Source organism: Arachis duranensis, chromosome 5 (assembly GCF_000817695.3).
Source record: "Arachis duranensis cultivar V14167 chromosome 5, aradu.V14167.gnm2.J7QH, whole genome shotgun sequence".
Lineage (NCBI taxonomy): Eukaryota > Viridiplantae > Streptophyta > Magnoliopsida > Fabales > Fabaceae > Arachis > Arachis duranensis.
The window spans coordinates 31,348,539-31,360,452 of NC_029776.3; the positions used below are offsets into that span (position 1 = coordinate 31,348,539).

Consider the following 11,914-nt stretch of genomic DNA (forward strand, 5'->3'; position numbering starts at 1 on the left):
TTGCACTTCAACATGATGAATGTGATGATCTGTGACACTCATCATCATTCTCACCTATGAATGCGTGACTGACAACCACTTCCGTTCTACCTTAGACCGGGCGCATATCTCTTGGATTCCTTAATCAGAATCTTCGTGGTATAAGCTAGATTGATGGCTGCATTCATGAGAATCCGGAAAGTTTAAATCTTGCCTGTGGTATTTCGAGTAGGATTCTGGGATTGAATGACTATGACGAGCTTCAAACTCGCGATTGTTGGGCGTGATGACAAACGTAAAAGAATCAAGGGATTTTATTCCAACATGATCGAGAACCGACAGATGATTAGCCGTGCCGTGACAGAGCATTTGGACCTTTTTCACTGAGAGGATGGGATGTAGCCATTGACAACAGTGATGCCCTACATACATCTTGCCATGGAAAGGAATAAGAAGGGTTGAAGAAAGACAGTAGGAAAGCAGAGATCCAACAGGGACAAGTACCTCCACACACTTATCTGAAATTTCCACCATTGAATTACATGAGTAACTCTATCTTTATTTTCTGTTTTATTTATTATTCGAAAACTCCATAACATTTATTATCCGCCTGACTGAGATTTACAAGATGACCATAGCTTGCTTCATACCAACAATCTCTGTGGGATCGACCCTTACTCACGTAAGGTATTACTTGGACGACCCAGTGCACTTGCTGGTTAGTTGTGCAGAGTTATGACTAAGTGTGATTCACGTTTGAAAGCACTACCAAGTTTTTGGCGCCATTGTTGATGATCATAATTTTGTGCACCAGTAGCCATTGACAATGGTGATCCACCAACTTATAGCTTACCATGGAAGGGAGTATGCATGATTGGATAAGGACAATAGGAAAGCAGAGGCTCAGAGGGAACAAAGCATCTCCATACGCTTATCTGAAATTCCCACTAATGACTTGCATAAGTATCTCTATCCTATTTTATGTTTTATTCCCCTCTTAATTATCAAAACCTCATAACCATTTGAATCCGCCTGACTAAGATTTACAAGATGACTACAACTTGCTTCAAGCCAACAATCTCCGAGGATCGACCCTTGCTCACGTAAGGTATTACTTAGACGACCTAGTGTACTTGCTGGTCAGCTGCACGGAGTTGTGTGAGAAGTGTGAACTCACAATTTCGTGTACCAGTTATCACAACATTTCAAACACTAGGCTATCCTTTTCTTTCATTAGGCTTCTGATGATTTTCTTTGATAACTTGTATCTTCTTCTTTGTTGGTGTGATATGACCGAAAAGCAAAGAGAGAGAAGAGAGAGGAGACAAAGCTTTCAATGCACAATGAACTCAATTTAATTTTGAGTTTTGGTTACATATGCATGCAATTAACCAAATTGAATTTTGAATTCCAATCATAATGGGGAGTAGGTAACCGAACCAAGAAATGAGATCTTTGGACCATTACTTTCTTTCTTCTTCCAATACGGACCCAAGGATTTGTTGGTCCAAGAGTATATTGATTTGGGCTTGTGATATGGGCTTCTTTGGATTTCTTTAATTTCAATGCACAACAACATATACTCATTTTGGACAAGTCTTGATTAATAACAAATTGGGATTATATTGCCTTTTGACCCAATAAGAAACTCATTTTATTTCCTGCACACTAACACACACATTAAACAAACCATTGGAAGTAAATAATTTAATAATTTTCTAATCAATATTTTAATAATGTTTGATCATCATTTTTATTAGATATAAGATTTCCAAACTCAACAAATATACACTTAATCAACCTATGCTTGGGACAGGTTGGCTATTCATACCAAAAACTAAAACTACCCGTAAAAAAAAAGTTAAAGAGACAAAGATATGTCATGGAAAAGTATGTATGTCTGCTGTGAGAAAAGCAGAGTGATGAATTGTGTAATTCTTATTAAGAAGTAAAGAAAGTGTATATATATCCTTTGCTTAAGAAACCGGCTATCAAAAGGGCGCAGTCTGTTATATAAAGTCTAACTGCCTTGCATGAGAACCGGCTGACAAAAGGGTACAGTCTGATATGCAAGAGCGGGTATTGTCAAAAGGGCACAGTCTATTTTCCAGCCAAACCAATATCCTGCTAGAGAATAGCAGAGGCTGACTTGATAGAGCAGCTTAGAATCATAAGTTATGCACGGGTTGAAAAATCATATCCAGATAAGAAACCAAATAATGTCGGAAAGCGGGCAGACAACCGACACATGAGCTTATGACCTACACTAGGACTAGACATGCATCATCCTTATGTGCACATTGTTCTATGTTACATATTCTTTGTGTTGTGCCTTATTCTTGTATTTCTCTGTTTGTTTTTTGTTTTTCTTTTTATTTTTTCTACTTTTCTGTTATTTACTTTCTTGCTTTCCCCTATCTTCTGTAAAGTACATTGCTATCTGGAAAGCACGACCGAGCTGATTAACATGACTAATTAACCTGACTCTACTAAGAATTTCCAATTCTTACCCCCCTTCTCTCTCCATTTCCCTTCAGATGGAAACGGGTGTGATTCTATAGTTCAAAGACCCTTACATCTATGAAGATCCAGTGCACCACAGCTACTTCATTATGGGAGTGGAGCCTCGTATTAGACATTATGCATTACGAGATCATCCTTTCCAACATCCTTTGAATAACCCACTTTTTTTATCCTGACACTCCTTACAAATTTCCTTTATCATGGTTGCATCCAGACGCACCTGTTCATCCCTTCCCTGATGGTCACACATATCTTATACCAGCTCAACCTCTGAATCAGGAGGCACCTGAGCCTATAGTTCCCGAGAAGCCTGAGTTGGTTGGTGATTACGTACCTGTGATTCCACTGGAGTGATATTTCTCTCCTCAGCCGATTTCTGACTTTTTGCAAGACAATTTGCCGGCACTACCGGATGATTGAGTAGTCCCTATACACACGAACAGACCTGTGCTCGCGAACGGATTTGTACATAGCGACAGTAGCGCCTCTGGTGGTTTCTGAGGTATAGCTGTAGCTGCTGACGATGAGGAGGAAGAGGATCCAGAGATGGAGATAAAAGACGAGGAGACGGATGAGCCTCATGATGATCTACCAAAGAGCCACTTGTAGATATTGATTGACAGCAGTAGGAGTATTCTTTTGATGATACTCCAGTCTAACATTGACTTATGGTTAGTCTCTCACTTGTGTTAAAACACCCGAGAGCTTGGAGCTATAGAGTGGTTAGGCTAGCCTAGGCGCTAGTTTAGTGGTTTTTGTATGGGCCATGCCTCGGGAGTGTCGTGTATGTATTAGCTTTGTAGGGTTGATGAGGATGTAATTGACATGATCTTCTATAAACGCTACACATTTTGTTTATAGTGTACATGATGTATATTATCAGTTATGTTTTGTGTTTCTTAATGTTCCTTTACATTTCTACTTGTGTATGTTTATTTATATTTAATCTTTTAATTCACTTCAACCGTTTTAGAAAAGAAAAATTTACTCGTAAAATTGACAGCGCTTTAACAAGGCACAGGCTTATATATTAAATAATAGTTATTAATTAGAAAAAATAAGTTGGTGACACTTAGCTTCTTGTATGACCATGGTATATCGAGAGTTGGGTCGTTACAATCTTAGTGATAAGAATTGAAGAGTTTTTCAATTCAAGTCCAAGTCAGATATTTAAAATAGAAAGTGAGGTTTATAATAATTGTTATGATCTCATGTGGACTTTTCTTATCTTGATGAATCTTGCATACTTAAGGATGAAGAATATTCAAAAAACTCTGTTGATTTTAAAGAACTAGAATATTATTAAGATGATGACTAAACATTATTGGGTTAATAGAAAGTTGTTTGTGTAATTTGTTTTGTTTAGTGTGCAGAAAACAAATTGAATAGAAACTGGCCCAAGAAGCAATGACACAAGCCAAATAATATCCGGCCCACACACACATAATCATGGCCCAAGACTCACTTGCTATCTTCACAAGTATTTACCATCTAAAACAGAAACAACTTTTCCATCTACCACCTTCTTGAAAACATCAACTTCGGAGATTTTCAAGTTGGGAGCTCTCAGTTTGATTTGGTCAAGGATATTTTGTTCAATATCAAAAACTCCATCCACGGCAGCACACTCCACCTTTTAAACTAAAAGGTTGAGTTCCTCAATTTTTCTTATCAGCTCAGAAACCTGCTTCTTCATATTCTCTCCTTTTTCATCGGAAGCAGCCTTCGCTTCTTTCAAACTTTTTACCTTGTTTTCAAGAGAAGCTTGCCTTTCTTGAAGAGCAGTAACTAAGGTATTCAACTTCCAAATCTAGGTGTTAGCATCAGCAATTATTTTATCCTTTGATAGAAAATCTAAGCAAAGTTTTGAAATTTCTATCTCTGCATCTCGGACATATGTAGCCGAATCTGAACTCGGGGATGCTCTTCCATTTTTGGAGAGAACACATTGAAATTCCAGTATAAGTTAAACTTTTTTTCACCTTCTAAGTTTATAAAAAAAAGGAGTTGTACCCTCTACTCATTCAATTTTGAAAATTTTTTCTTTAAATCCATGGTAAGGGAATTATTAAAGTAAAGAAATAAAAGAAATAAAAAAACACTAAGGGAGGGTTGGATATCTAAAAACGAGCATAAAAACTCGAAACAACGAATAATGGCCCAACTATTTGGATAAAGTTAAGAAGGGGCACATCTGCTGTGAGTCAAGATGCTCACTTGGAAGTCGGTAAAAGGAAGTCGAACTCCTATTCAGCAGAATAGAGTTTTGTACACCCATAGCCAGTCCAGGACAGTGCTAGCATGTTCGTTAATATGGCACAATTGGTCCCTGGATCTAGGAACCGAGAAAATGTACAAATTGCTTAGGAATCAAATATAACCCTAGTCTCGGTCAGGTGATCAAGCCATTCTTGTGCTATGGTAGAAGGGGTAGCCTTAACCTCCTCGGATACCCAGGAGTAAATGTCTGTTTCAAGTTCACTATTCATTGGCAAGCGGGGGGCAGGTCGGGGTCTCGGTCTATTAGCGACTCTACCACGTTCGTGGTTCACGATAACCTTTTCCTCATCATATTGGTAAAATATACAGGGGCACCACCGCTATATCACCAGAGGTCGAAAAATTCTAAACCGTGCTTAAAAAATGTAAAATTCATCACAGTTTGAAGGTATCAAATACAAATAAATTTTGAAGCAACGTCAAAAGCTATAAAGAAAAACACATGAAGTAGTAGGAAAAATAAAATGCAAAATAAAAGAAGGAAGGTTCGTTGGCAGTATAACACAAAAAAAAAAAGAGGAAAAGAAATGAAAATCTCACTAACTTTACTGAAAATTGTTGTGAAGTTCACTAGAATTTGAAAATACTATTGTAGAAAGTAACCTTGTTTCTAGAAGCTATAGAGGAAGATGACCGAAATGACAATAGCTTTCTTAGAAGAGAGAAGTTTTGTTTTTAGAAAGTAAAGTTAAAGTGAAAGATTATTTTATTAAGAATTAATGTTGCAATAATGGATGGAGAGAGAAATCATAAATGATCAGACGATTCGTAAACCGAAAAAAGTTATAACCACGCCAAAGAAAATGAAAAAAGTTCAATTTCCTTACAAATTCTCCAAAAATTTCAATTAAAAGAAACCCATAGGCCCGACTTCACAAACTCTGGAACTCTTAATGGCATCACCAAAATCAAAGAGGCCGGAATTGGAGACACTGTACTAGACAAAATAACAAGCTAATGAGAATCCGGATATGACATAACGGCTACGCCATTAAGTCATGAAACCGCCAAATCGTAAAATAAAAGTACGATATAAAAAAAATAAATACTAAAAAAACGATAATCTCAGGAGATAAAGATAAAAAAAAAATCAGCAGGTAAATTAAGAACCAAATCATATTATTAAATCCATTGTTAATTTAGACATCGAAATATCTTGCATATTGTCCTCCAGCCTAGTTCTAGGCTTGCCAAAGCTAGGATCTTCGATCTTCAAGCACTCCAGTTCCTAAATTCGTTCCTGGTAGGAACAATTATATTGTATTAAAAAATTGTATTTCTTTGAATAATTTAATAAGTGCCCTGTTTGTTAGCCAAACCTAATTAAGTATTATATTCACATATAGATCCGGAAAATGTGCAGATTTGTTCTGTCCAAAATAATTAATTCCTAGAACCTATCTTACATTACTAACGAGGTTTTTGAACCCATTTCAAATTAGAGGATTAATGCAATGAGGTTAGCTTGTACGGTAGTAAACATAATTACATAATAATAAACATCTTCAAGATGTGTTTGTTTCAAGCTAAGTAGTCCTCACTTGCTTCTTCGCTACGTTTCGACATAGTTCTTTCTCAGAGTAATGTTGGTTTGGGTTCAATGGCACTGAAGGTTGAATCTTCGTCACGAACTTCAAAATGGAAGTACCGTGTTTTCGTGAGTTTTAGGGGAAAAGACACCCGCGACGGTTTCACTGAGCATTTGTATGCAGCCTTGCAAAGGCAACGTATTCAAACGTTCAGAGAAAACAACAATGAAGAACTCCGAACAAGTGATCAGCAGCTCCTTCTTGCAATTGTCATACTGTCACCCAATTATGCAAATTCCACATCGTGTTTGGATGAACTCCGAAAGATTGTTGAAAGCAAAGGAAGCTCTGGCATGATATTGCCGGTGTTCTACGGTGTGGATCCTTTCGACGTACGGCACCAAAAGGGCACCTTTGCAGAAGCTTTTAGGAAACATGAGGAGAGATTTAATGGAAACAAAGAAAAGGTTCAGAAGTGGAGAGATGCTTTGAAATTCGTTGCACAATTAAGAGGTTGCAGCTCTCAACATCGGTAAGTCGTCGTCTTTTTCTTGATTTTTTCCTTAACTTTGCCGTGATTTCTAGCTAATCCTCTCATAAATAAGATTATCTTTTATAACTGGTTTAATTATTATTAGAGGAATTAATTTATAATTAAAATAATTTATTTTTTAATTTTAGTTAATTAAACCAAGTTATTACTAAATTATGGTAAAATTCATTTTATAAAGCGCAATAATTTTAATTTTAAAGAGATTTTATTTTACAATTTGTTAATTTTTTTTAATATATCCAATTTTTTTAATGTGTTCCAGCCAAAAAATTAAAAAAAGAAAATCAAAAAATAAAATTAAAAATTAAAAAAACTTAAAATAAAAACAAAATAAAAATTAAAAACCCGAAGAAGAAGAATAAAAAAAATTAGAGATTGACATTTTATTAGAGATATTATTTATATGTATAATGTTTAGAAAGAGTTTTAAGTATGTTGAGAACATTAGTATTTCAATTATTTTAATCGTTGATTTAAATTATAAAAAATATATATAATATATATTAATTAAAATCAATAATTAAAATACTTAAAATACTAGTGTTTCAGATATATTTAAAATTTTTCTTAATATTTATACTTCTCCAATAACAAGTTTAATTAGAATCTTATAAACGACTAAAAAATAAAAAATTCTAATATATTTATACATTTATATCTCGTGTATATGTAATATTTAGAGATGTCATTCAAACTATACATATTCTCTATCTGCTATCTTAAATATAAAAAAAAAATAAAGATCCATGTTACGTTTGAAGTTATTCGTCGTTTTCAACTTTTAATTCGTTTTTGTTTTATTATTTAACTTTTATTTTCAGTTTTTTTCTTTTAAATTTTTGTGGCTGAAAATCTAGAGCATTTAAAAAAATTGGATGGATGGAGAAATTTAAAAATTATAATATGAGATATTTTTAAAAATTATTGTAATTTGTAAATTATCTTTTATCATGGTTTGATAATTTAGTTTAATTAACTAAGATTAAAAAAATAATTTGACACAAATAAATTTTTTCAATAACAATAAAATAAATTGTAGAGGGTAACTAACTCTCTATTTATAAAAAAGTTGAGTAGAAATTATCTATTTTTTTTAGGTGCAATTATATTTAGGTGAGTCAAATTAGAAGTTCTCGTCATTTATTGTATGTGATTTTGTCATACGTTAATATTTTTTATTAAGTAAGGTTTAATTATTTTATTAGTTTTTATAATTTTTGTAATTAAATTTTTATATTTTTTAATTAAATTTTTATATTATTTTTAATTTTATAATTAAATTTTTTTAAGTATAAAATATATTAGAATCAGTTAACTGAATATTTCTTCACAAATTAAAGATATTTATAATTAAAAACTTAATTAAATTTTTGACAGCTAAATTTAAATATTTTTATTTTTTTAGTATTATCTTTTATATATATTTACATTTGTTGCGTTAAGGCTCTATTATTGATGAGAGAGAATAAGTCACAGAAAAGGAACAAAGTAAAAGTTTTAAACAATAATGAATCCCATCCTTGTATTTGGATATGTAAATAGTTTAACAAGAGTGGACAAATTATATTTCATATTTTTTTAATCCTTATAAAATGATAAAAGAAACGACACAGAAGAGACACTCCAAAAGACATAACAAAGATATAAAAGGATAGATAAATTTTTTTATTAAATCTCTAAAAAGTTTGTTTTTAGTAATTTAGGTCACGAAAGGGATTTTTTATTAGATTTTTAAAGAACATGTCTTTAACAATTTAAATTAAAAGGATAAAAATTAAAAAAATTATTACACAAAATTATTCTTAGTGTTGGATCCTTCAATCTTCTTTATGCAACAAGCTAAGTAAATTATTCACCTCATTTAGTCACACTAAAAAAACGTATATAAAGTACTAAAAATTTTATTCATAAAAAAGTATGTAAATTATCTTACCAAAAGTGCTTAAATAAGCCCCTTAAAACTAATTAACTAAAAAATAAGATAAGATAACTTAATTTAAATCAAATTTGATTTTATTGGATTAGATCATATTTGATCTAAATTTAAAATTCTAAAGATATAATAATTAATTTAAATCAGATTTGATCTTATTAAATTATATCAGATTTTATTTAAATTTAAAATCCCTAAAAATACTATTAAGCAAATCAGAAGTAAATCAAATCTTCCAACAAACTCTACTAGCAAAACAAACTAAAATAAAGGGCTAAAATTTTAAAAATTAATAATAAAGTATGCCTCTCACAATAATAAATTATGCATCTCACTAAATTTGAAAAGTGTTATGAGGCTTTTTGCTGCCTTGATTTAGCCCAATGGGCCTTATGAGTTGTCGTCATTTCAGCAACCACTGTTTTTGAGACGAACTCTTGGTCTCTTTGATATCTAAGACTGGCATAGTATAATTCTTCTAGTATTTAGATATTTAAACGTGACAAGATTACCATTCTGCTTCTTATCTCTAAAATGACAAAATGCCCTTCTAAACACGTATCATCCTCTCCCTCTTCAAAAAGATTCGTCCTCGAATCTTGAATGAAAAGTTCTTCTTTCTACCAAGGAATCCAAACCCAATCTCTGGGTTCAAATACCATGTTTTGATGGCTCTTCTCTATCCAATAAATTATGGCTATGTGCCTTATGTGTACAAGTTTAATCTTTCCAACCATACTTTCACCATTTTGTCCAAAATGTGCAATTAGTTGTCTTTCTTCCTTTCCATCCATATTAATGCCTCCATAATTGACCTGTGAATCCACAAAATCTTGGAAAGTTGTTAGAAAAATACTAAGAATTTCATGGTTAGATATACGTGAAATTAAAGAATCTGTAGAATTCAACGATACTAATGCACTCTTGTCTAAGCTATAACTTTCTAGATCTCTCTCACAAATGTGTTTATTGCTCTCAATTCCTTTGTCGCTCATTGACTCCTCTCTCTCGGTATTCTCATCTTTTCTCTCAAAACTCTCACTTTTAATTAACATTTATTCTTTTCACTCAAATATTCAATTCTTTTTGTTTCTTTTCTCTCCTGATTTTTAAATTCCTCACATCCTAATGACCCACCTGAAAAATTCTGCACTTTTGGATCCTCCAAGTGCACATTATCCTCTACAGCATACTCAACAAATTCTTTCATCTCTGAATTTGAAAAAGAATAAAAGATAGGCGTAGAAGAATTCTTCTTCTTATGTCGATCTATAATATCCTTCTTGAAATAAAAAACTTTGACTTTTATTTGATCCTCAAAATTTTCTCTTTTGGAACTCCAAGTTGCTATAATTTTGTTGCATATGCTCCATGTCAATAGCCACTTTGACTAAATCCTCCATGGTTGCGTAATGGTAACGTTGGACTTTATCTGCAAGTTCTTCGTTTAATCCAAAGAAAAATCATTCCATAAGAACCTCAAGACTCCTTTTAATATTAGTCTTGTTCATCAAATATAAAAACTCCTTGTGGTACTCCATCAGTGATTGTGAACCTTGTTGCAACCTACAAAATTTTTAAAAAAATTCGTTGTGGTATGATGATGGCACAACCCGATTCCTCATGTGGTATGATGATGGCACAAACTGGTTCCTCATGATTTTCTTTATCTTCTCCCAACTACAAATTGGGCTTTTGCCGTACCGTCTTCTAGATCTTCCTAATTTAGTCCACCATATACGGGCATCATCGAAAAAATTGACTTGTACCAGTCGAACTTTCTTTTCTTCTGAAAGGATGCAATTTGCAAAAATTGACTCTACCTTCCTTTTCCATCGGAAATAAGGTTTAGGATCATTCCTCCCTTTAAATGCAGAAATTTGTAACAGAAAATTCTTTTTCGCTTATGAAATTTCTTTATCATCACTATTATAATACTCAATCATTTATTATTTTTTTCCCTCCTTTTTCTTGTGCAGACATTGACTTTAAGATAGAATAATTATAGAAACAAAATTAAAATAAGAATTTTTTCATTTTTTTACTCCGAAATAAATTTGCAAAAATTGAAAAAGAAAGAGGCTGAGCAAGAACCCTAGAACGTGTAGATAAATAAGAATTTACCTATGACCTGGTTCTGATACCAGATGATAAAAGAAATGACACAAAGAGACTCATCCCAAAAGACACCGTGAAAATATAAAATGATAGATAAAGATTTTCCTATTAGAACTCTAAGAAACCTGTTATTAGCAACCTAAGTCTATCGGAATAAATTTTCTACCAAACCTGCAAAGAACCTGTCCTTGACAACTTAGATAAGAGGGATAAAAATTGAAGAAACCACCACGCATAATCGCCTTAGTGTTGGATCCTTCAATCTTCTTTATGCAACAAGCAAAACAAATCACTCATCTCAGTTAATCACACTAAGAAAACGTGCATAAAACACTAAGAAAATTTTATTCATCAAAAGTTGTGTAAATTGTCTCACCAAAGGTATTTAAATAGGCCCCTAACAAACTAATTAAAAGATAAGATAAGATAACTTAATTTAAATCAAATTTGTACTTATTGAATTAGATCAGATTTGATTTAAATTTAAAATCCCTACAAATACTATTCAGCAAATCAAAAATAAATCAAATCAAATCTTCTAACAAACTCTAATAGCAAAACAAACTAAAATAAATGGCTAAAATTTTGAAAATTAATAATAAATTATGTGTAACATCCTACCACACTAAACTTTACGCTTAAGCCGTAAAATAGAGGTGGTGTGGTAGTACGACCTCTAAAATAAAATGAGTACATTTAATAGCAGAAGAATTATATTATGCTAGGAGCTTGAAGAAATAAAAGCGCAACGCTCAAGGAACGAGTTATCTTGCGTGCTAAGAAAACCATAACTATTAAACATAAGATAACAAAAGTAGGAATAGAGTGCCAAAGATACAAAATAACAAGCTCCTAACTCAGTCTATGAAGTTAAGACTGGCTGGAGAATATTTACATATATATACATACATATTCAAAATCCAAAAGTACATATACATAATCCTGCCTCTCCATAAACCTCTAAGAGGATCAAAACGAACAAGTTGTGCGGAGAGAAAG

General features: G+C 32.6%; 1 protein-coding gene across 1 annotated transcript in view; it reads left to right on the top strand.

Annotated features, from left to right (window-relative positions):
- Positions 1–6,259: 6,259 nt before the first annotated feature.
- Positions 6,260–11,914, top strand: part of LOC107489070 (TMV resistance protein N-like) — a 22,031-nt gene continuing 16,376 nt past the window's right edge. Inside the window, exon 1 of the mRNA XM_052261346.1 lies at positions 6,260–6,843. Coding sequence (XP_052117306.1) covers positions 6,383–6,843 — 461 coding nt within the window. The 5' untranslated portion in view covers positions 6,260–6,382. The remainder of the gene's footprint in view (positions 6,844–11,914) is intronic.